This window comes from Artemia sp. Qi Xiang Cuo, chromosome 7 (genome assembly GCF_049724085.1).
Source record: "Artemia sp. Qi Xiang Cuo chromosome 7, ASM4972408v1, whole genome shotgun sequence".
Taxonomy (NCBI): Eukaryota; Metazoa; Arthropoda; class Branchiopoda; order Anostraca; family Artemiidae; genus Artemia; species Artemia sp. Qi Xiang Cuo.
In genome coordinates, this window is record NC_142800.1 from 13,430,317 (window position 1) to 13,456,765 (window position 26,449).

Below are 26,449 nucleotides of genomic sequence, written 5' to 3' on the forward strand. Positions count from 1 at the left end.
GTTAATTGTCCTCGTTTTCTTCCTTTCTTTGCGATTTTATGTTTTATTGAGCCGGGTCGCTCCTTGCTTACAGTTCGTTACCACGAACTGTTTGATGCCCTAAGGCGTCACTGGGATATTGCTTATAAACACCATTGATAACCCATATGTTCATATGTTCAGTTCATTGTTAGAGTTCAAGGAGTGAAGAGCTAAACAAGTTTTCAATTGAATCGGATATAGTTCTTGCTGAAATTTGTTGAAATTGTGTAAGGAACTAAGCACATATTACAAGCGTGAGTACTTTGGAGTGGAAGATTGGAACATTTAGTAGTTGAATTTTGTTCCCTGTAGTGCCCCCCCCTCGTATCTGCAGATTGTATAATGGCAAAATACAAAGAGTTCGATCTTGTCCTAGTTTCTTTTCAGGGATACCCCTTATGGCCATCAGTAGTTATTAAAACCACAAAAGACCAGAAAAATCATGCTAGATACCTAGTCTTTTGCTACGGTACCCACTCTGAGCATATTATAGCTGAAGCTCATATCCTCAACTGGAATGAGCACTTTAAAGAAGCCTGTACAAGGACAGATAAAGATGTAAATAAGGCTTTTGAAGAGCAGCGCCTATTCCCTGATATTTTCAAGACTAAGAGTAAAGCTTACTTGTCTCTACTAAAAAAAACTAAAGTAAAATCCAGCCTAGCACCGTCAACTCTGACTTCCGCAGCAGCATCAACTTTAAAGGAAATAATAAATGAAACTCAAGAGGAACTAATGAACACTAAGTCCAACCTATTGAGTGACATTTCTCGTGTCGAATTAGACACAATGAAAGACCGCCGAGCTTCTGAAATTATCAGTGAAGATATTGTGAACGAAGTTTATAATTCTATTTCCCTTGAATATAATGCTAAATTTGAAAAAATTGAATCAACCCTTCAAAGACTTTATAAAGCTGTGAACTTGCTTGAAAATAAAATTTCTATAATAGAGGACAGGGTTGACCAACTTGAGCAGGATACCTTACTTGACACCCTAATTTTCTACGGTGTGAAACCAAACCCCAATGTGGAATTGATGGATAATCTTATTGAAGTGATAACAAAAATAATGGGCTTGCAAGATTTCAAAAAAATGGACCTCTTAAAGGCTAATCGATTCCGTCAGCCTGCTACTCAAACTGAGAATGTGAAAATTGCCCCCATCCTGGTAAAATTTTCAAACTTGGTTATTGCTCAAAAAGTGTTTGCAGCAAAAAGTAAGTTGGTTAAGTCAGGTGTATTTGTGTCTGAAAACCTAACTAAAAAGTGTCACGATCTATTAAACGCGGCTCGCAGCTCCTTTGGTCCAAGAAGTGTTTGGTCTGATCATGGACAAGTTCTAGCCAAAGTTCCGGGTGAAACTCGTATACGTAAAATTAACTATTCGCATGAATGCATTAGTATGTGACTTGTTAGTATTTTTCTTATTTTGTAAATGCCTTCCACAGTTCATTGATTTTCATTTATTTACTTTATTTATTTATTTTTTCATTTTTGCTTCTCTTTCAGTGCTTATGGTTCATTCCGATAATACCTGCTGTCCAATTAGTTATTTGTTTGTTTGTAATCCTTTGACAGGTTTTTCTTTTGCAATTGATTTAAGTAAAGATTTCTTTTTGGTTCATCTGGTGACTAATAGACTCCAAGTAAAACCTGTTTTTGTGAATTTTTTAAGACATGAGAGTCGGCTTTGGAGTTTGAATATAATCCTTTCGATGTAATTAGTATTGTAAATAATTATGTGGGTCAGGTTAATCAAAGTTCGATTAATATAAACCCTATTTGTTATAGTAAATATGTTTCGGATTTGGGGGGAGAGGAGGTTACCAAAGGAAATTATTCTTTGACAGCATTTAAGTTTAACATTCAGGGTCTCTCCTCGTCAATTGATAATTTATGACAAATTGTTTCGGATGGACAGCCTGATGTTGTGGGTTTATGTGAGACGTGTTTAATTATTTTTTTTTTAATATACAGAGATGGTTAGGGGCTAGGTTAAGTTGGGTCAGGTATTTAATATAATTGGTTGTGCGTGGCCTGCTTTCCATAATTCTTTGTCGTAGTTCTCATAATTTTGTTTCGAAAGTATTATATTATCACCTGTTTTGGTATACATCATTAGGATTAACGTAAGTTCTATTTTTGGGTGTGTTTCTTTGAATTGACAAGTGCCGAATTTTCATGATTCTTATAAATTTTTTATATGCAGTGAATTCAGTTAAAAAAGTGTCTAGCCAGGTAAAGAATCTTCATTTATTGATGTAATCATACACAATATGTATGCAAGATATTTATGCATTTGTGGCCAAAAATTTCAGTGGTCCATTTGTACATCGTAAATAATTTCTTAGACTACATTGCATTTCCAGCTATATTTAAAATGAGAAGAAAGTATAAAAACGAGTAAAACTTTTGACAATAAACAGTCATTTGATTTTAAGTATATTTATAAATTCATTACCAACACCAGAAAACAATAGAGAATAGTGATAAAGAACAAAAATCTACGTTTTAATTTAACTCCACCAATTATCTTTTCGAAAAGAGTTTCAGGACTTTGTGCGTATTTATAAGTGCATGTGTGTATGCTCCGTAATGCTCCTAAGGAATAAATACAAAAAAGGTCTTGGGGCTTCTTTACTCCTTCTTTAGTGTCCTTCTTTACTCCTTTTACTCCTTGCATAAGGTCAGATTTTAATCCTCTAATGGCGTGTCATATTGTTTGGAATAAGTTGCCTGAATCAGCTCGAGGGTGCCACTCATTCGGTTTGTTTAGGAAAAAAAGGAAAGGAAAAAAAAAAAAAAAATTGTTAAAAATTTTTGGCTTCGTAGATGTTATTTTTATTTATGTTTTTTTTTTTTTTTTTTTTTTTTTTTTTTTTTTTTTTTTTAGTCTGTTTAATCTAATTAATTAATTTAGCTTATTTATTCTATTTCTTCTATAGTTTTCATTGTATCTATATTTTCTTTTCTTCTCCTTTGTATGTGAGCAAGTGTTTTGTTTTTCATTTTTGAGTAAGCATTTCATATGTCTTCCCCCTTTGTACAGGCCAATGAGCCTTTGGGGGAATAATGGCATGTAATATTGTATGTGTATTTATAATGAAGAATAAAACTTATCTTATCTTATGTACATGGTGTGTTTTGATTCAGTTCACCACTACCCTCGTAATTCCATGAAAGTTTTACTAATACCCTTAGCATTCGCAATAGTAGTTGCCATAGTAGCATAAGTAATAGTACGAGCATTGGAAGTAGTACTTTTAATAGCAGTAGTACTATTAGTAGTAGTAGCAGTAAAATTATTTTTATTGTGTAGATCACAGTTCATATAATTATCCAGTAAGCTTATCGCAGATCATTTCTGGTCTTCGTTCTCGGTGCTAACAAAAAGCTCCTCCCACTTATTTCTGCATTAGCGGGTTAGTCTGTTTCCGATTGTTTCCAACAGTGCATTATTCGTAATAGCGGGTTTCCACTTGTTTCCGATTAGATCACAGTCTGACTTGTCTACCCGTGAAAAGATCTGATGCCGCCTATGTTTCTATCTGCAAAAACGTTCTCTGGAGGACTCGCACCTTGGTCCGGGTTTTTATAATGGGTGAGATAGGGAAAGATCATACTGGATCAAGGAGGCACACTTGTGCCTCTATAAAGAGGCGACCCACGATAATGTTAACCGATTTCCGGTTCGAGCAGTTACAGAGAGACAGCGGTGATTACATTTTGTAGCCCAAGCTCCAGCTAAGACATGTGAAAAATTTTACCCCCCTCTGTCTTTATCTTCATAGGTAAAAGTGGGCCGGAAGTTTTAACCCTCCGACCACAGCCCCCCTTTAACGTTGTCCGATTGAGCTGAAATATAGAAGTTAAGCTTTCCAAGGGCCCGGGAGCTTAACCTCGAAATTTCAGCTAAGTCCGATCACTCCTTCCCTGTTTTCCAAAAAACAAATCTAGCCACTAAAAGTTCATTTCTCTTCTTTTTTTTTTATCAGCCACGCCTACAGGCCACAGTTGGCAACGGATCCGGGTGAATGAGGACTAATTCGAGCCGAAATTTGACCCAGCAGGGCCTTTTGATATTTTCAGACCGAAAAAATTATCCCCCGAATTTACATTTACGAAAAACCTCGTTTTCCTATAAGAGCCCATTTTAATTTTTCCCACCACAGCCCCCTTTAACGTTGTCTGATCGGGCTGAATCATAATCAAAGGGGCTGTGCCCTCCTCAACGCCTCGCTCTTTACGCTAAAGTTTGACTTTCTTACAACTCTTTTTTTAAACAATAAAAACTTTAGCGTAAAAAGCAAGACGTTGAGGAGGGCACAGCCCCCTTTATATAAGGAGGTAGGGGTTTGGGTGGCGGTCGCCCCCCCACAGTAACACTTAATCCCTTTACGTGGTCTGGGTCGCCATTTTGACTCAGCCTCTTTAACTCTTTAGAAAACGTAGTTTTTTTTCAAATAATAATTATATAAACTGTGGTGTAGATACTGTATACGCAATACGACCTGACCTATGATCTATCATGCCTTGATAGTTTCAACTTTATACTTTAAGCTGTTTCTGAGACATTGCTAGTGTCTATGGTTCAACACTAAAGCCACTAGCCTTAGTAATAGTAGTACTAATTGCAGTGGGAGTAGTTTTACTACTTCTACTAGAAATTTCTCCTTAATAGCCTTAGTAGCAGTAAAAGTAGTAGTACTAGTATGCGTATAGTGCCTTTTCGTTGGTTCAATACCCCCTCAACATGCACTAAAAGTTTCAACTTAATACTCTAAGCTGTTCCTGGGTTATGGCTCTTACGCCGTTTTAATTACCTGCATCGACATAGTGTGCTGAGATTAAGTTCAACGTCATCCTCAACATTCCCTGAAAGTTTTACCGTAATACTCTTAGATCCAGTTGTGCTAGTAGTAGCAGTCGTAGAAGAAGTAGTAATTGTAGCAGCAGTACCATTAGTAGTACAAGTTGAAGAAGTAGTATGCACATACGTGTCTTTTTGTTGCTAAATCTCCCCCTTAACATACCCTCAAAGTTTCAAATTAATACCCTTGACCAGTGGTTCTCAAACGTATTTAGACACTGTACCCCTTTTTACCCACAAAAAATTTTAGGTATCCCTTCTCAGTTACCGGTACTAAGTAAACTACACCTAAAATACAAATAAAATTGCCAGTCTTAGAGTTAAAGAGTTGTTTATTTTTTGCCGGCCGACCGCGTACCCCCTAAAAATTTTTGCGCACCCCCAAGGGTAAGCGTACCACACTTTGAGAACCTCTGCCCTAGACTATTCCTGGATCATTGCTTATACGCCCTTTTGACAACATGCATGCACAGAGTGTGTTTCGATTTAGTTCGAATTCCCTCTAAACCTTCCCCGAAAGTTTCACCTTCATACCCTTATCTTAAGTAGTAATAGTAGTAGTAGCAGCAGTAGTAGTACTAGCAATAAAAGCAGCAGTAGTAGCATGCAACTATTGCCTTTTGGTTAGTTCAACATCCCCACACAACATGCCCTGAAGTTTCAATTTAATAGACCAATCCTAAGATATTGCCGATATGCGCAAATAACAAACTTCTTGCTCATAGTTTGTTTCGATTTAATGCAATACCCATATAATTTTCACCTCCATATCCTTAGCCTTAGTAGCCTTAAAACTCTAAACTGTTCACCTAGAAATCTGGGGAAGGTAAAACAGGAAGGGTTTGCGAAAGCATAGGTTGGCTGGCCCCCAGCCCCCCATTGCACTTCCTGGCTGAAGGGCCACGAAACGGAGATCAGCACCGCCGGTTTGGACCTTAAGGGTCTAGTGCCGCATCCTTCCTTTTCCTTATATGCCCTTTGACACCCTGCATGCACATAATGTGTTTTGATTTAATTAAACATTCTCTGAAATTTTCACCTTAATACCATTAGCTTCAGTAATAGTAGTAATCGTAAGGGCAATAGTAGTGGTAGTATGTACATACTTCCTTTTTGTTAATTCAACATCCCCCTCAACGTACCCTGAAAGTTTCAACTTAATGCTCTTAGCCTTTGCTGAGATATTGCTGATAAATCCTTTTGAGTTTATATGCACATAGAGTGTTTTGATTTGGTCCAATACCCCGATTAACATTCCCTGAAAACTTTATCTTAATACCATAGCATCTGTAGCAGTAATTTGTCGTAGTAGCGGTAGCATTAGTAACAGTATGCATAGCGCGACTTCTGTTTTTTTAACATCCCCATCCACATACCCTGAAAGTTTCAACTTAATACCCTAAGCAGTTCCTTCGACATTACTGATGCGCAACTCTTTTGGCAAACTGCATGCAAATAGTTCATTTTCATTTAGTTCAGCATCCTCTCAACACTTCCTGAAATTCACGTCTTAATACTGTTAGCTTTATCAGTAGTAGCACTAGCAGTACCAGTAGTAGCAGTAGTAATGGTAACAGTAAAAGTAGTAGTAGTAGCATGCAAATATTGCCTCTTCATTTGTTCAAAATCTCCCATAGCATGACCTGTATGTTTCAACTTAATACTCCAGTAATTCAAAAGAATAATACTTAGTACAAAGATGAAAATAACGAAAATTGTTGTTTGTAAGATACTGCTAATATGCCGTTTTGAAAATCTGCATACATATAGTGTGTTTGATTTAATTCAAATTCCTCCTCATTATTCCAAATTTTCAGCTTCATACCAAATAGTAGTATGCACATAATACATTTTGGTCAATTGAACACCCCCCTCATCATGCCCTGAAAGTTTCAACTTATTGCTCTAAGCGGTTCCTAAGATATTGCTTATACACGCTTTTGACAGCCTGTTTTCACATACTGTATTCAGATTTAGTTCAATTTCCTCCTCAACCTACCCTCAAGTTTTTGCCTTAATACATTTTTCCTTAGTAGCAGTCACAATAGAAGTAGGAGTAGTGTAAACATATTGTATTTTACTCAATTGATCATCATTCTCTGAAGGTTTCAACTCAATACCCTAAGCCATTCCTGAGATGTGCCCTTTTGACAATCTGCATGCACATGGTGTGTTTTGATTCAGATCAACACTCTCGTTAACATTCCCTGATAGGTTTTTCTGAATGTTCTTGGCCTTTTTGGAGCCCAATGGTCTCAAACACATCCCCCTTTTCCGGTGTGAGGGCAAAATGTATCTTTCAAAATCTAGCGGAGGGCTGGCCCTTTTAAATTTATTGAATTTTTCTTGAAGTAAATGCCAAAAAAATAAGTGTTTTCAATGAAAATACCAAAAAAAGGGGGTTTTCAGTATCTTTGGAGCAAAGCGTGCCCCTGCCCTTCCTAATTGGTGCTACTGATTTCAGTGGGTTATTGCGATAGATGTGCAGCGATCTCTCTTTTCGTTTCTCTCTCCCCATTCTCACTCTCTGTTCTCGTTCAACTTTGTAAGAACACTTTGTTGGTTGATCCATTTGTCTTTCAGTGGGTTGGACCTCACATCGCAGTGAATTTTGGACTCACCGTTATCCCTATGCTAACTGGAGATTGGTTTGTTGTGGCAATGACGTTGCCAGTTGGTGCTTACGTTTTCTATCAGTAAGTGTACTTTATTTATATTTTTCTTGGTTTGATATATTTGGTGGATTTGGAGAAAGGGCGTGCGCAGATGTGCTGGACTCAATTGGCTTAAAGCTCCGGTGAATTATTATTAGTAGTAGATAGGGTTTCTGATCTTAAATGTCTAACATTAAAAGAAGCTGGAATAGTATTATCGAGTCAAAACCTGGAGAAAGACGCAACGCAAAAAAAAGAATATAAAAATCAGAAGTTTACAGCGAATTTATCATTATGAATATTGATGATGAAAAGCTCTCAGCTACAAAATGAATTTCTAAAGAATATGAGATACTGATCTGGGATCATGAGGTCAAAAAGTGAAATGGCTATCAGGGGATTTCATCTTGCTTTTCAGCCTTGCTTTTTTATATGAATTACGATCATTTTCTTATTCTTAACGATTCGTATGAAAAAATCGAACTGTTAATGTAAACTTTCTTATTTTGTACTCTACATCATATATAATATTTTTGGCTCTAAGTAATCCAATGGGCTAACCAGAATTTATATAGATGCACTTAAGTACTTACAAAGTTGATCCTTAAGGGCATTTGCGTCTGGCGACTGCCCTCTAAACCACTCTTATTGGCTTCTCCATCGTTTTGACGTGAAAAAGGTAGTTCTTTTTAACTTCATGCTTTATTCTATTTCTAAGGAAATTTTTATAACTATCAGAGTTCGTGCAACGAGTGAATATAACCAGTTGGATCCTTGCTTATGCTGATGATATTCACCTAGAAACTTACGGGGTAGTATAGTTCTGAAACAAGTTTTTTTGGCTTTAATTAAGATTTCCTCCCAATTATATTATCTTTAAATACGTTAAAGAGGAGTTTCTGTCGTTTAAATGGTGATTATGGCTAAAACTAACTGCACATTAATGTTTTTTTGCAACCATGAATCTATTTATTGAAAACCAAACTATTTGCGGATGTTTTGAGATACTAGTTGTTTGGTTTGCAACAAATAGCTTCACTTTAATGGTAAATTGATCCAGAAATTAACAAAAGTCGAAATAGAAAGGAATGAAAAAGATCCTTTTTTAATTTTGCCAAAAAATTATCGTCTTGATGCCATTTATTATCTGCTCTGCGTCTACTACTACAGCAACTAACAATTCAAAGCAGCACAAGGCTGTCTTAGGCCAACACAGCTGCTCATGTTCCTCCTCAACCCCAATCTATTCAAAGCTTTACTATTAATGTCCTCTGTGAATTCCCTGTTTCTATTACTTTTTCTCTTTCCATCCAGAAATGACCTGGTTTTTGTTTGGTCTCAGTTAGATGGCGACAATTGTTTGACAATTCATCATTCTTGAAACTTGGCTTAGCCACTATAACTGCTCATGTTCCTCCTCAACCTCAATCTATTCAAAGCTTTACTATTAATGCCCTCTGTGAATTCCTTGTTTCTATTACTTTTCTCGTCCCATCCAGGAATGACCTGGTTTTTGACCAACTATCCTGTGCTTTCGCACACCCTTCCTGTTTACCTCCCCCAGATACCTCCAGGTACTCATTTAAAGCTGGGTCGACTCTGGCTGAGCTTACAGAGTCGCACCACTGACCCCCGTCCCAAACCAAATAATTGAGTACATCGGGATTCGAACCCTCGTCCTCTCGGACATAGGATCCTAAATCTAGCGCACTTATATATATATATATATATATATATATATATATATATATATATATATATATATATATATATATATATATATATATATATATATATATATATATATATATATATATATATATATATATAAGGTATTATCTTAAATTGAATTAGTAGTTAGATGACATTTCCCCTTATTTATTGCCAAATCTAAGAGTTTTCCTTTCGCTTCCCCTGTTCATTGTTTAAAACCCTGTCTTAAAAATAAATTTAATGTATTAGAACTGTACAATATGGTTGGGGTGTCTGAAAATATGCCTAGTGAGAGGAGAATCAAGGGTATTAAAGAGTTTTCTAAAATAATTTGCCATAGAGTTACCATACTCCATAAATCACCCCCAGAATTGTTGATTAGTTCAGCTGATATAAAATTTATCACAAAATTTGTACGCTATACACTTGTTTAAACTTTGCCATGATATAAATTTAAGTAACTAGATTGTCAAGAAATTATTGTAATTTCTTGTACAAATAGTTAAAAGTAGTACAAATAGTGCAGATCAATGAAAGCAAAACCAAAATTGTAAGATTCAATCCGCTGAAACGAGATACTGTTTTCCCAGATCCCTGGTTTCCGCTTGTATCGTCAGCTGCAATCCTGGGTGTTAATTTTAGCGCTGATTGCTCATTTAGAGCTCATATTCAAGGGCAAGTCCAGACAGAACAACTGTGCACTACGTTCTTTGATTTCAATGCGCCGCTTGGGTTTCCCAGTAAATCAGCTGAAAATGGCATATCTAACATACATACGTCCCACATTAGAATATGCATGTCCCGTTTGGGGGCCTCAGGCTCATAAAATTGAATATCTAAGTGATGATGTGGAAGGAGTCCAACAAAGAGTAGTTAAATCATCCTTGGAGAAAAATTTGTAGATTAAAAGTCTGCTCTTGAGTCTTTAAAGATTATTTGAAAAAAACTACGTTTTCTAAACAGTTAAAGAGGCTGAGTCACAAGTTCGAACCTTAAAACGTACAGGGATTAGGAGGTACAGTTGGGGGGCTGCCGCCCCCCCAAACTCCCTGCTTTTGCAGCCTCTTTTTTTAAGATTTTTATTTTGGGGGTCTTCCGCCCCCCTCAACCCCCACTTTTTCCCTTGCAAAGAAATGCTTTGCAACACGAACGAAGTCTGCTTGTACTGTACCTCCTAATCCCTGTACGTTTTAAGGTTCGAACTTGTGACTCAGCCTCTTTAACTCTTTAGAAAACGTAGTTTTTTTCAAATAATTTCTGCACGTTTTTGTACAGTTTATTACTTATTATTTCTTGACTAACTGTTAGCTGATCGTGTAATGAGTAAAAGTAGGAAAGCTGCCGCCCCCAAACCCCCCGCCTTTGAAGATTCTTTTGTTAAGGCTTTTAATTTCTGAATGCTCAAATCAAATGCACAGTAAGATTTGATTTTTTCAAATTTTCTTCGAGCATGCGGGTATATGGTATGTTATCAAAGCACTGGAGACTTACCTGTAAGCTGAAGGCCGACTGGGATATTCTTCTGGAGACGCCTATTGAGCCGAAGGATTTAATAGATTGGATTTAAAAAAGAAACTGAGTTTCTTTTTTAAACTTTAAATTTAAGAGATACTACTTTAAATTCAATATATAAAAAATTTACTCTGACGGGGAATCGAAACCGGGTCTTCCGCATGACAGACAGGAATAGTGACCACTGTACCATCAGAGTACTCTTCTTAAATTATTTTTAGTCTCTGCAATCTATTTTCGACGCAAGCAAATACAAAGTAAAATTTTCGTTTTTCGAGAAAAAAAAACTTTTGAGAAAGAGCTGGAATTTCTGGAAGCTTGCAGTCGGTCTTGTCAGGTTAAGAGGACTATTTTGATCTAATTTAACAATGAAATACTATGCCTTTAGGAATTTCAAAAATTAACATGGGTTCTTATACGAAAACGAGGTTATTCGTAAATGTAAATTCGGGGGATAATTTTTTCGGTCTGAAAATATCAAAAGACCCTAACAGGTCGAATTCCGCTTCGAATGAGTCCTAATTCACCCGGATCCGTTGCCAACTGTGGCCTGTAGCCGTGTCAGATAAAAAAAAAATTGATGAACATTAAGTGGCTATATTTGGTTTTTGAAAACAGGAAGGAGTGATCGGAATGAGCTGAAATTTTGAGGATAAGCTCCCAGGCCCTAGGAAAGCTTATCCTCTAAATTTCGGCCCGATCGGACAACGTTAAAGGGGGGCTGTGGTAGGAGGGTCGAAAATTCCGGCCCACTTTCCCCCATGAACATAAAGTCGGAGGGGGGTGAAATTTTGCATGCTTCTTAGTTTTAGCTCAGGCTACAAAATGCGATCACCGCCGTCTCTCTGCGACCGCTAGGACCTGAAATAGCTTAACATTGTGGTGGGTCGCCTCTTCAAAGAGGCACAAGTGTGCCTCCTTGATTGAAACTCTTAGAGATCGCAGGTTTCAGTTGATAATGCGTTTCGGACAATTTCTCCTTGCTAACCTCAAGCACGACATTTTCTACCCCCTGCTGCCAACTCAGTAGTTAATACCAGAAAGATGAACAAATTAGTGCCAGTGCCTTTCAGAACTAATCGATTTAACAATTCATTTCTGCCGTTTTTTACCAGTGCCTATAACAAAATGCCTTTGGACTAGGTTTGTAAATGACAGCGAAATTTAGTTTGTGATTTTTATTTACGACTATGAAAGCTGTCTGTAAATAAATGATTTCTGATTGTAGAATTTAAAATGGCAAGATTCTGACAGATTTGGACTGTTGTGTTTAGACAAGGTCCTTTTTAGGTTTTGGCTAAGACCCGGCTTATAAGGTAAAGTGCTTTAACCTGGTTTAATTTCGAACTTTTTACTATCAGGGTCTGTGTTTTCTGTTTGTTTGTTCAGGTTCGTTTACATGTATTCATATTGGGTACATTTATATGCATAGATTGGGAATCAGCATAATAAATCAGGGTCAGGGATATAAATCAGGCTTTATCAAGTTATCAAGGACATATTTATCCTTACCATACATTTACCTTTATCAAAGATATATTAATCAAGTTTAGTCCCACCCATTAAAGGCTATGAGCCTGAGAAAATTTGCCTGCTTTTCAAAAAAGGGGAAACACCCCCTAAAAGTCTTAAAATCCTAATGAAAATCACACCATCAAATTCAGCGTATCAGAAAACCCTGCTGTAGAGGTTTCAAGATCCTTGGTACAAAACTGTGGAATTTTATATTTTTTGCCAGAAGAAAGATCACGGATGCGTTTTTTTTGTTTTTTTTAGGGGTGAGTGTATCAACCCATTGGTCCTAGAGCATCGTGAGAGGGCTCATTCGAACTGAAATTAAACGTTCTAGTGCCCTTTTTAGGAGACAAAAAAGATTGAAGGGCAACTAAGCCCCCTCCCCGGCCGCTCTTATTCCCAAAATCTGATCAAAATTTTGAGATACCCATATTGTTCATCATAGTTGAAAGGCCCAATAACTATGCTTTTGGATATAACATGAAACCCTCACAGCCGCAGGGGGAAGGTCTTTAAGCTAAAAAATTTGTGCATTGTTTACGCATAGTATTTGTCATTGGGAAGTATGCATACATTTTCTGGTGCGGGTGGGCGAATTTTCACCTGGGAGTTTTTCCAGGGGGAATTTTCTATGGGGATGGAAGTTTCCTGGGAGCAGTCTTTCTCAAATCACAGCTTAAATTTACAGCAGATTCGAGCCTATTCATGAGCTCAAAACTTCACAGGTCGCTGGCTGGAAACTGGTCTTCTTCGTTATTCATCAAGAGAAGTAGAAATCTGGTAGTAACGAAATGGCTGTGGCGTTTCAGAACCCTTGCATAATAGTTGAAGTATCTATTAGCTATGTATTCTTAACATAAATAATTATCAGAATTAGTAGTGTTTTCTCATCGAGCAGTACTGCATACAAAACTTCAACTACCGTATCACAAAATTCGTCAGTTATCTGGGTAAAAACTTTGAATATAAGTTTGAACTTAGAAGCTTAATTTTTTCATAATGCCCTTTGCCGATATGTTTTGTCACCATTAAAACAGTTGAAATGGGCGACTTTGATATTTATTGTTTTTTTCGCTCTTTCGGATTCCTAAAAAGCCTTCCTTGTATTAAAAACTGGTTTTTAATAACAATTTAAAAAAAATACATTTTGAAATTTTTTTTGGCTTCTTTATAGAATATGTCATGTAGGCTAAGGCTGAACTGCTGCTTTTTTTTATTGCTTTTGGCTGCTCTTTTGGATATTATTAATTTTTTCTTTTCGGGATTCATTCCAAATTGTAAACTCATAAATACCCAATATCAGTTAAATTATAAACTGCATTTAAAGGAGTAAATTTATCAAACTAAAAAGTACGAGATGAACACTTCACATGAAAACATTTCAATTACGATGAAATAATAATTATTTAATTGTTTATTCGGTATCAAGAAAAATGAAGTACCAGCTATTTTCTTAGGTAAAAAAAAGTAAAAGCTCATCCGTTTAAAATTCAATAAACTTGAATGATATGCAAATTAAAGTGGCTCTAGGAATATGTTCAGATTTCCTTCCTTGTTTATCACTTTTAATCCGAACAAAATGTTCAAGCGTTGATTTCCAAATGTTCACAAAAATTACCGAATTTAAGAGGGTCGCAACAATAAGTCACCTGTGGTCAAAATACTCAAAAACTCCTCTTTGATCCCCACCAAGGCTCAAAGCTTCTGCTATGGTCATATGACTCATATCAATGGAAATCTCCAAAGAGTTTCTTTTTAAAATAGCTTTCAAGCGTAGTTAGGGGTATTTAGCCTTTTTGGCTTTTCTTCAAAGCTTTGAAAAAAGTGTTATAATATTCCAAATGTCACATTTGTGCATATTTTTGGTCATCATTTGTGGGGTGATCGAATTTTTAAACCACTGTAGATACGTAAGAACGTTGCAACATTTAATACCCTGAGGTCATAAGACTGTCAAAGACTCCTCCTTGAACCTCCCAAATTGAAAGCTTTTATTATGACCTGGCCTTTTAATGTAACTTGGGCACTGGACCAAGGGCGATTGTCACTCGAGCGCAACGTTAGGTAGGGATGTCGATATCGCTTTCGTCACACCAACTCGTTTTAGTGTGAATCTGCCTGGTAGTTATGAATGAATGTTTTCAAAGTAAACTCGTTGTTGTTGTTTGATTGAAGCACTCCTGGGCAAGCTGCCCATTGTGCACGTCTCCATAAACTCGTTTCATCAATAAGAAGAAAAACGGGTTGGACGCATGTGTCGATCTCCCTTTGGACGATAAAACTATACAAGTGCTGTCTCAAGTATAACTCAAGAAAATCTTGTTAATTTTTGTCAACTTTTCAACTTTTTGGCATCCCTGCTTTCTGTAAAAAAAAATCAAGGTACTATCACTTAGATATAATAATTCCCTATCCCCCCCCCCTCTGGATACCATCTTGATAGGATACCCTCTCTGCTCTAAATAACAAAAAAAAATTAACTTATTGGCATCCCTGCTTTCAAAAAAAAAAAATCGAGGTATTATCATTTAAATATGATAGCTCCCTACCCTCCCCCCTCTGGATACCACCTTGGTAGGATGCCGTCTATGCTTTAAATTTAAAAAAAAAATAACTTTTTGGCATCCCTGCTTTCAATTAAAAAAAAATCGAGATATTATCATTTAAATGTAATACCTCCCTAACCCCCCCCCCCCCCCTCTGGATACCACCTTGATAGGATACCGTCTCAGCTTTATATTAAAAAAAAATCATTTACTTAATAATTAACTAGGTCACTATATGGTTTAAACAAACACGCAAAATAACGTTAAACAGCTTAGTGTTCCTTGGAAAAAAATTGAGGGTATGAGTAAAGGGGTACAAAGACAACAACAAAAATGTCGAAATTATTCAGATATACCTCAAATTATTGGAAAACTGAGTCATAGATTCGCCCTGGCATTCAATAAGATTCAAAGAATAAAATTAAAAGGGAGCACACACAAAAGCCAAATTAGGCCAGTTGCCTATGAGAAATCGCAAAATACCCAAGACAATGAACAAGTCCCAATGGGGGGCCCTGGGTCTATTAAAATATTTCAATGGTTTCCCAGGGAATTTGATATCATTTTCTTCCGTCTCCACTTTAAATGAAAAGAAATAATTATCTTTTTGGCATCCCTGCTTTCAATAAAAAAATGAGTATTATCATTTAAAAATGATAGCCCCCCCCCCCCCCTAGAGGCAATAATTTACAATTTTTTATGAATCATATTTTTGGGGTAACTTCCGTTTCAATCTTTAATTTAACAACCGTTTGCAAAGATTATTATATAGCTAAATTTTGTATCAATAGAAAGGTTTTTTTTTTGGGGGGGGGGGGTTAACTTTTTTTAAAAAAGAATATTATATTTTCTTTAAAAAATAAGGTGTTAAAAAAGTTTGAATTAAACATTAAGAAAATCTTATCTAAAAAAAGCAAAAGAAAAAAAAATCTGCAAACTGACAATTCAGCTGTAGAAACAATCTGTCGGCTATCAATTTCAAAATCCAACTGAAGGCTGAAGCTGTATAGTAGTGAATGCATTCTATAATTCTATTCAACTTGAAAATAAAATTTTCGACTACGAATGATGTAAGAAATAGCGAGTGGGAAACTGCATACGAAATGATTTAAACTTATTTCATAAAGACGATACTTTTTTTTTGTCAACATATAAGAACTGTGTATATTGTAATATTTGCATATTGCATCTGTCTGATTTTTATGCAAAGTAACAAAAGAGACGAAAATTAACGAACAAAAGAGTAGTGAAGAATTATGGTACGCAAAGTAATATTTGGCAGGCAAAGTCACTGGTGATAAATCGCTAGGGATGGCACCGTGATTTTCGGGGATTCGAGGAACCAAATTTTTTTTCGGGGTGACGCATAGATTTTCGGAGACATGCCCGAAAATTTGGGGATAGTGCAAACCCTGCTTGATTTCTAATCAGGGAAATCGAAATACTAAACCACACGAGAAAGAAAAGCTCCGACTTTGCGGTTGACGCAATAAAGAATTGCCGCACAATTAATTTAAAGTCAGTCTAACGCTGCCACCTCTACCGGCGGCGGCGTAGCGACACTTTGGCGGCGGTCGACCGGCCTTCTCGTCGGCGGCGTTCGGTCGATCCGCCGGCGCGGCGCCGGGGTCTATTTGCAATACAAATTACGGACTTCATTGAATTTTCATTGCGAAACAAAGTGTACCTTTAATAATGCAGTGACTGACGTACTCTAAAGAACAAACTCTAAGAACTCTATCTACTAAATTTATTATGACCTAAAGATATTATGATTCACTGACACTGGATGACATGAGTTCAGGAAGTTCAAGTTTTTTTCAATATCAGTTAGTTTCGTATAAGTTAAGAAAAGCAAGCGAGAGATAATGTTCATCCCAAACTGTAGTCGGTCCTGGCTGCCAGGGACTCTTCAGTGCCCCATCCCTTTTCCACTCTCATTAAGGGCATAAAAATATGGTCAAACTAAGACTCTTCAGTATTCAAGTTTATATTATTAATCATTAAGTAAACTAAAGAATATTTAATTAATTAATTATATTTAAATTGATATTTAATTAATAATATTTAATTTAAATTATTGTTTGAATTAAATATTATTATTGAATTATTATTATTATATTATTATTATTGATTGCATATTATTGTTTGAATGAAATTTATTTAATTCAAATTTAAATGAAATATTGATTAAATTAATTATTTGTAGGTACTTTACAACACCAAGAGGCAACTCAGGAGTGTTTGAGCCTACCGAACTTCTAAAGCAGGATCAGCTTCGAGGTCATCTTTGGCAATCGATTATTTTGGCGATTGTTTACATAATTTATCTTGCGGTATTCTTTTCTTGGTAAGCAAAATGTTATTTCTTGTTTTGTTCCTGTGTTTTTCTTTTCTCTCTTTGTTTTTGGGTTTCGGGTTAAGCCGGATGTAGTAACCGATATTTATCGTCCTTTCTTTGTGTCGGAAAATGAATAGGAAAGAAATTGTAAAAATTGACGTACTAAAGCAATTAAAAAAAAACGGTTTATATAACTTAATGGTTTTCTTTGACTGGTAAGCAAATTTTACTTTCTTTTGTCGTTCTTTTCTCTGATTGTCATTGGGTGCAATAAAGATCAGTGGCGTCAGCTCACGGAAATCGGGATGTAAGTGGACAAAATGTAATTGTCAAAATCTATGGAGAGGGTGCTATTTTGTGTTCTTTTTTGTTTTTTGAAAAAATTATCAAAAAACTTTACTCAATGAAAATACATAAAAAAAAGTATTGTTCAACATTTCGGAGGAGGATTTTAAACAGTAGTATTTACTCTGTAGACTACGAAATGTCACAAATACTTACTTGGTATCAATCGTCTCAATGGTGGAATTTTACTTATGGTTGCTCTATTTGCAAGGGACTTTTTTCTTGTTTTTGTCTCCTTCAGAAAACATTTTTATGATTTTCCTTTTACAACTTTTGCTTCATTAACCGTTACTTGGGTGGGTAATTTTTTACCAATTAAATTAAAAGATTTCAATGTTAGCGTTTTTTTGTTTTTTTTCAAAAATGGCAAACTGAAATGTTCTGTTTGCAACGCTTTCGCCATCTATTACGTTTCTTGTAATGAACTAAGCAGCCTGAAGCGCTATAGTGATTCTGTTTTTACTGTTTTCATTAAAATGTCGGGCTTGCAATATATTCTAAGAGTTAAATATTGAACAATAGTTGATTCAAATTCGAGTATTTAATGTAATATTTTTTTTCATATATGTATGCTTCAGATGTTAAATATCAGAGATTAGATTTCTACAGTGCCATGTAAAATTTTGCAATTCTGAATAGACAAAAATCAACTCTCCAAACAATTTCTTTTTTTTATTAGACTGTATGTAATGTCTCATAGACAGTGGTTGCTAGAACTACTAAAACATAGAAAAAACGCAAAACACTAAAAACATAAAAAATAACAAAAATATCTCAGTTGTTGGGCCCATTCTGAACTACAGAAAAAGGTAAGAAAAAACTAAAAATAAAAAAACTTCATTGAAAAAAACTTCGAACTGTGGCCAAAAGCTTGGCCACAAAATGTAAAATAACAAACAATGTTAGAAAAGCAAAAAAAACTGGATACGAATTACAATAAAACAATTTGTTGTGTTACCCAACTGATGAATCCATCTCAAACAGTAAGCTCTGCGAAAAACCTAGGTGGATACCGCTTCTAGAGATATGACGAAAGAAAGGTTTGAGATGGCTAGGACACCTTCTGCGGATGAAGAATGATAGATTACCAAAGATAGCCAATGTCGGCAAACCGTCTAGGGCCAAACAAAAAGTTGGATGTCCCCGAATGGGGCGGGGGGATTTTTAAAGGAAAGATTTAAGGGAAATGTGGACTTCTTGGAAGGGGCTAAAGAGGTAGACTTTGAATAGGTTGGGATGGAGGAGGCGCTTGACTAGTTGTGTTGGCCTCAGGCGGCTTGGTGCTGCTGTGAATCGTTAGTAGCTGTGTTTTTATTTTAATGACTTTTCTAAAACTTAGAAATGACCATTGATTTTTATATAAATTTCCACTTTTAAGTCTTTTTTTCTTCTTTTTTTTGGCTATTGTACATATTGTTTTTCATCATTTTGAGTTATTTTCTTGGGTTATTTTATTTTGGTTCTTTATGGTTTTTGGTTTTCGATTTTAGTGTTTATTTTTGTTTTATTTCTTCTTCTTCCCGTCGATAGAACATTGTCGGATGCAAAATCAAAATATTTGCTGTTTTGATGAAAGTTTTTACCGTGGCTTCTAAATGTCTATTTTTCATTTCATCTCTATCAAGTAAAACCATTTCTTTCAATATTGTGATGAGGAAAATTGGTTTTTTCTTTATTCATTATCATGTTATTTTATAGTCATTATTTATCGTCTTTTTGTCTTCTTGTACTATTCTTATTAACTGTCTTCACTTCATTATCATCTTTTTCATTCCATTTAGAGTCATTTCTTTCAGGATTATGATGAGGAAAAATGGCTTTTTCTTCATTCATTGTCATCTTGTTCTTGTAATCTTCATTTATCTTCTTTTTTTATCATCTTATATTATCTTTATTTATCTTTTTTAAATTTTTACTGTCTGAAACTGTAAATTGTATCAAATCATATTTAAACTATTTCCAATTAATTGGTTACATGTTTAAAGTATTTCGTATTAATTATGAAAAGATAATATGAGAAAGGTCATTGAAATAAATAGCAATCAGACAAACACAGCTTCAAGAAGATCTCCCCTTCTCAGATGATAGGCCCGCTTGAGCCCAACAAAGCTGAATAGGTTTCTCCTCCACTCCATTGTGTTCAAAACTTCACTCCTCACCCCGTCTCATGAAGTTCCAATTTCCTTTGCCTTTCCTTATGGAGTCTTCCAATGTCATACTATTTTGACGACCTGCTTTTCGATTGGCTCGGATTGTCAACCAAAATTCGGTTTCAAAAATATCCAAAATTCGATCCAATATATTATCTTGTATTACGGTTTTTCCATGTAATAAGAAGGGCTTTTCAAGCGCACCCTGTTTGAATTAAGAGGCTTCTTATAATTAATATATAATATTAATATATATTAATATTATAGAGGCTTCTATATATATTATAATATATATTATAGAGGCTTCTTATAATAATTAAGAGGCTTCTTATAATGATCAGCTCCACTCGCATATAGTTTTGACCAGTCTTAAGTATTTCTAAAAACAGAATCCTCAATGAATAATTGTTCCTCATAATTCCTCATGACTCCTTTCGACTCCTCACGAATAATTACAAAATTTGTATGAAATGTATTAATTTAATTTTGTATTTATTTAATGTTAAACGTATTTATTTAACATTTGAAAGCTTTTGCCGTAGTATCGTAGGTATCCATTCTCCAGGAATCTTCCTAGTGCTATGCTCACCTCCGATTTCGTTAGATCCGTTAGTAAACATGGCCCCCAACGGGACATATTTTATGTCAAAAGAAGAATTGTCATGTGTCGTCACACAATGACATAAAAGGCAAAAAAGTAGCACTTTTTGGGAATTTATGACAAAATGAAACATTTTCTACTAGACATATATTTTGGTAAAGTAAATGTCTTTTTTGTGTCTAAAAATGGCTGAACATATATTTAGTAAAAAAAAAAAAAAAAAAAAAGAATATATTCATTGAACAAGTTTTTAATATCATCCCGTCCTGAATTTGAGTTTTTATATAGAAATCATACCATGATAGATATAAAAAAAAGTAGGCTGAAAAATATAAAATTAAACAAACAAGACCTATCTTCAAATGTATTAAGACTAGACCCCGGCACCGCGCCCATGAGGGAAGACCGGCGGTGGCGGGGCCAAAAACAGCGCGCCTTCTTACCGGCGGCACGCCGGTGGCGTGCCGCCGGTAAGATGTCGGCGGCGCGCCGCTGGCTCGATCAATGTTGACCGCTAACATTATTTTTTTCATCAGTCTTTCTCAAATCACGTCTTCAATTTACAACAGATTCGAGCCTATTCATGAGTTCAAAAATTCACAAGTTTCTGGCTGGGAACTGGTCTTCTTCGTTATTCATCAAGAGAAGTAGAAATCTGGTAGAAACAAAATGGCTGTGGCGTTTCATAACCCTTACATAATAGTTGAAGTATCTATTAGCTATGTATTCTTAACATAAATAATTATCAAAATTAGTAGTTTTTTTTTCATCGAGCATTACTGCATACAGAACTTCAAATACCGTATCACAAAATTCGTCAGTTATCTCTTTGTCACCTTTAAAACAGTTGAAATGGGCGACTTTGATAGTGATTGGTTTTTTTTTTGCTCTTTTAGATTCCTAAAAAGCTTTCCTTGTATTAAAAACTGGTTTTTAATAACAATTTAACAAAAAAATACATTTTAAAGTTTTTTTTGGCTTCTTTATAGAATATATGTCATGTAGGCTAAGGCTGAACTGCTGCTTTTTTTTATTGCTTTTGGCTGCTCTTTTGGATATTACTCATTTTTTCTTTTGGGATTCATTCCAAATTATACACTCATAAATACCTAATATCAGCTAAATTGTAAACTGCATCTAAAACGCGGCGCCGTGCCGATGAGGGAAGACTGGCGGCGGCAGGGCCAAAAACAGCGCGCAGCCGCCGTACCGCCGGTAAGATGCCGGTGGCGCGCCGCCGGCACGATCAATGTTGACCGCAAACATTAATGCTTTCATCAGTCTTTCTCAAATCGCAGCTTAAATTTACAACAGATTCTAGCCTATTCATGAGTTCAAAACTTCACAAGTCGCTGGCTGGAAACTGGTCTTCTTCGTTATTCATCAAGCGAAGAAGAAATCTGGTAGAAACGAAATGGCTGTGGTGTTTCAGAACCCTTGCATAATAGTTGAAGTATCTATTAGCTATGGATTCTTAACAGAAATAATTATCAAAATTAGTAGGGTTTTTTTCATCGAGCATTACTGCATACAAAACTTCAAATAGCGTATCACAAAATTCGTCAGTTATCTGGGTAAAAACTTTGAATATAAGTTTGAACTTAGAAGCTTAATTTTTTCATAATGCCCTTTGCCTATATCTGTTTTGTCACCTTTAAAACAGTTGAAATGGGCGACTTTGATATTGATTGTTTTTTTTTGCTCTTTTGGATTCCTAAAAAGCTTTCCTTGTATTAAAAACTGGTTTTTCATAACAATTTAAAAAAAACACATTTTAAAGTTTTTGTGGTTTCTTTATAGAATATATGTCATGTAGGCTAAAGCTGAACTGCTATTTTTTTTTATTGCTTTTGGCTGCTCTTTTGGATATTGTTCATTTTTTCTTTTCGGGATTCTTTCCAAATTATAAACTCATAAATACCTAATATCAGCTAAATTATAAACTGCATTTAAAAGGCGTAAATTTATCAAATTGAAAAAATACATAATGAGCACTTCACATGAGAACACTTCAATTACAATGAAACAAAAAACACTTAATGGTTTATTCGGTATGAAGAAAAATAAAATGCCAGCTATTTTCTTAGGTAAAAAATTAAAAGCTCATCCGTTTTAAATTTAATTAAATGAAATAATATGCAGACTGAAGTAGCTCCAGGATGATGTTGAGATTTTCTTCCTAGTTCGTCACTTTTACTCCAAGCAAACTGTTAGGAGACTTGGTATCAGTTATTGAGTTTAAGCTTTGATTTCCAATGCTCACAAAAATTACCAAATTTAAGAAAGTCGCAACAATAAGTCACCTGTGGTCAAAATACTCAAAGACTCCTCTTTGATCCCCACCCAGACTCAAAGCTTCTGCTATGGTCACATCCATGGAAATCTCCAAAGAGTTTCTTTTTAAAATAGCTTTCAAGCGTAGTTAGGGGTATTTAGTCTTTTTGCTTTTCTTCAAAGCTTTGAAAAAAGTGTTATAATATTCCAAATGTTACATTTGTTATATTTGTGCATATTTTTGGTCATCATTTGTGAGGTGATTGAATTTTTTAAACAACTGTAGATACGTAAGAACGTTTCAACATCTAGTACCCTGAGATCATAAGACTGCCAAAGACTCCTCCTTGAACCTCCCAAATTGAAAGCTTTTATTATGACCTGGCCTTTTAATGTAACTTGGGCACTGGACCAAGGGCGCCATTGTCACTCGAGCGCAAAGTTAGGTGGGTAGTTCGATATCGCTCTCGTCACACCAATTTGTTTTAGTGTGAATCTGCCTGGTACTTATGAATGAATGTTTTCAAAGTAAACTCGTTTCATCAATAAGAAAAAAACGGGTTGGACGCATATGTCACTTTCCTTTTCGACGATAAAACTATTTAAGTGCTGTTTCAAGTATAACTCACGAAAATCTAGTAAATTTCTTTCAACTTTTGAGCTTTTGGGCACTCCTTCTTTCAATAAAAAAAAAAAATCAAGGTACTACCACTTAAACATAATAACTCCCTATGCCCCCTCTGGATATCATCTTGATAGGATACCGTCTCTGCTTTAAATACAAAAAAAAATTAACTTATTGGCATTTCTATTTTTTTTTTTAAATTATTTATCATTTATATATGATAGCTCCCTATCCCCCTCCCCCCTCTGGATACCCCTTGATAGGATGCCGTCTCTGCTTTAAATTACAAAAAAAATAACTTTTTGGTATCCCTCCTTTCAATAAAAAATTTCGAGATATTATCATTTAAATGTAATACCTCGATGTAAATGTAATACGAATGATCTAAGAAATAGCAATTGGGAAACTGCATTCGAAATGATATAAACTCACTTCATAAAGACGATACTTTTTTGTCAACATGTGAAGAACTGTGCATATTGCAATATTTGCAATTGCATATTGCGTCTGTCTGGTTTTTATGCAAAGTAACAAAAGAGACGAAAATTGACGAACAAGAGAATAGTGAAGAATTATGGCATGCAAAGTAATATTTAGCAGGGAAAGTCACTGGTGATAAATCGCTAGGGGTGGCACCGTGATTGCGTGATTTTCGGGGAACCAATTTTTTTTTCGGGGTGACGCATAGATTTTCGGGGAAATACCCAAAAATTCGGGGATAGTGCAAGCCCTGCTTGATTTCTAATCAAGAAAATTGAAATACTAAACCACTCGAGAAGAAAAGCTCCGATTTTGCGGTTGACGCAATAAAGAATTGCCACAAAATTAATTTAAAGTCAGCCGAAAGCCGCCGCCTCTGCCGGTGGCAGCGAGCCTGCTGCGTGCCGGCGGCGTAGCGATACTTCGGTGGCGGTCGACCGGACCTCTCGTCGGCGGAGTTCGGTCGATCCGCCGGCGCGGCGCCGGGGTCTAATTAAAACATACATTAAAACAAGAAAATACATCCTTCGAGAAAAATAATCCCTTTTATAAGTTGTAATTCTAAATCTTTCTCGGGCTCTCGGCGTACGTATCACTTAACAAAATATTGATGATTGTGGTTCTAATTCTTCTCTTTTTTTAAGTTTTCTTCGTTATTTAAATTTTTTATACTTTCTTTTTGGCTGGTCAACTTTGCATGTGGAAGAATTTTTCGTGGAGAGGGTGGGAATGCGCCTACTAAAAATAAAAAATTAAGATTACAGAAAGAAAATATATTTTTAGAGAAAAACAATCCCATTTAATATTTTAATCCTAAATATTTGTCTTAGCGTTTAAAAATATTGCTCTTAGCGTACCTATCATTTCGTGAAATATTAACAATTTTGAGGTTTTTTTTCTAATTCTTCTCTTTTTCTAGTTTTGTCAGAAGTGTTTTCATCATTATTCATTTTTCATCAGATTCCTTCATTATTTTAATTTTTCATACTTTCTTTTTGGCTACTCAACTATGCATGTGCGATAATTTCACATGGGGGGGGGGGATATGTTTAGCAAAAAAGTGAACATTGCAACAAGGAAATATATTTTTCGAGAAAAACAATCCCTTTTAGAGCTTTAACCTTAAATATTTCTTTGGCGTATGTATTATTTAGTGAAATATTAATAATTGATAGGCTTTTTGTTCTAATTCTTTTAATTTTTAGTTTTCTGAGAAGAGTGTTCTATGGAAATCCTCTTGCTCCTCAAGATCCTATGGAAGAATTGAAGTTTCAAAACACGTTTTAAGCTATTATAGATCTCATGTATGGGTTACCTGAATGTTTTTTGTTTATTTTTAATAACTTGATAGAAACTGTAAAAAGTATGATAGATACTGTGAGTTGTTAGTCTATTTTCTATTATTTTGATAGAAATCGTTCTAATGTCATTATGTTTTGTTTTTTTTAGTAGCAAGAGGGCTGCCTGTAACTTAGGGATTAGAGAAGTTAGAAAAGATGAATGTGTTTTTTCTATCTCCCTATGGAAAATTGTATTAAAGGTTTTGAGTTTAATATCTCTTCTCAGTTGCGATAATAAAAAAAAAAACGGTGTAAAACTGTCTGTAAAAGTGGTATTCAGGATGGTATGGCTTGTGAGCATAATGAGCCTTCATTCAGTGGTAGATCCAGGATTTTAGAAGGGGCGAAGAAGGGTGGCTGGATAGAACTTTCGTTACCTTTTTTTGGCGGGGGGGGGCTTGTAAGTTTGGCTATCAATTTTAACTACTAACACTATGACAGCGTCTGTTTAATACAGACGATGTAACCTCTTTTAGATTAGGTTTCCATCGGTTAGGGCCCCTTCTCAATGAAATTTAGTTAATGCGGAGATTCAGCTAACGCTAATTTTAGCCAATCAGATTTTTCATAGAATTGTCTGATTGGCTGAAAAATACTGTTTGGCCTAAACAAGCGCTACCTAAGTCTTGGCATTAACAGTCTCATTGTGAATGGGACATTAGCCGCTTTGTAGCCGGTTCCATTGATAATAATAGAAAGTCTGATTTATGAGGAATGTATTCTATGTCGTCATAATTAATTCTGTGTCATGATATGAATCAATGCCTCATGTCTTCTTTTTTTCTTAAAAAAGTCAAATAAAAATATTCGAAACATGTTTAATTGATTATTTTATTGTTTGTTCTATGTTGCACGCTCATTGGTCCTCCAAATCAACAGGAAGTGGTTTGAGCAATTGCACTTTGTAATTCGGTAAGAATATGCCGTCAACTTTTGCTTGCATTGCGAGAGTACCCATGAGCTGATGCCAAAGGGTTGGACGGATATTTTTTAACAATATCGACAGTTTTGAATTTGGTTATCAAACACCAAAATGTTAAATGCCTGTAGACACAGTGTTTGCAAAAAGTAACGCATTATCAAAGTAGTTTGTTCAAAGTAAAACATTAAAACAAAGGTTAAGAAAATCAAATAAAATTTTTTAATTCAATATGTTTAATTTTGAATACCAAAAGCCAGTATATTTGACACCTTTATACTTCATAATTGTAAAAAATTAAATCTTTTTTCGAAGTGACAGCTAGATCAATATAATCACTCCTGGAAAAAAATTATAATAAAACACATAAAACGTATCCGTTCAGGTGGAAAATATAGAAATTCCCAGCATTCCGTTCAGGGGAAACATTTCTGATATTCGTGGCTTCATATATCAGCGATAAAATCACGTAGATATGAGCAATAGCTTTCAAATAAGCCATTAAACATGACTAAGAAGTTCTTGTAGCCTTCTAGCCACA

General features: G+C 35.3%; 1 protein-coding gene across 1 annotated transcript; it reads left to right on the forward strand.

Moving 5' to 3' along the window:
- Positions 1-256: 256 nt before the first annotated feature.
- Positions 257-25,806, forward strand: LOC148949976 (protein cornichon homolog 4-like). The gene is made up of 4 exons (XM_089092044.1): positions 257-275; positions 7,477-7,589; positions 17,043-17,183; positions 24,855-25,806. Exons 2-4 carry the CDS (start codon positions 7,525-7,527, stop codon positions 24,934-24,936), a joined length of 288 nt encoding a protein of 95 aa, XP_088948170.1. The 5' UTR covers positions 257-275; positions 7,477-7,524; the 3' UTR covers positions 24,937-25,806.
- Positions 25,807-26,449: the final 643 nt, after the last annotated feature.

Bases quoted from the DNA above. Each gene is read 5' to 3' on its own strand.
- LOC148949976 (XM_089092044.1), top strand. From the start codon at position 7,525: ATGCTAACTGGAGATTGGTTTGTTGTGGCAATGACGTTGCCAGTTGGT. The intron at 7,590-17,042 runs GTAAGTGTACTT...AATTATTTGTAG, and splicing joins GGTGCTTACGTTTTCTATCA to GTACTTTACAACACCAAGAG. The intron at 17,184-24,854 runs GTAAGCAAAATG...TTTAATTTTTAG, and splicing joins CTTGCGGTATTCTTTTCTTG to TTTTCTGAGAAGAGTGTTCT.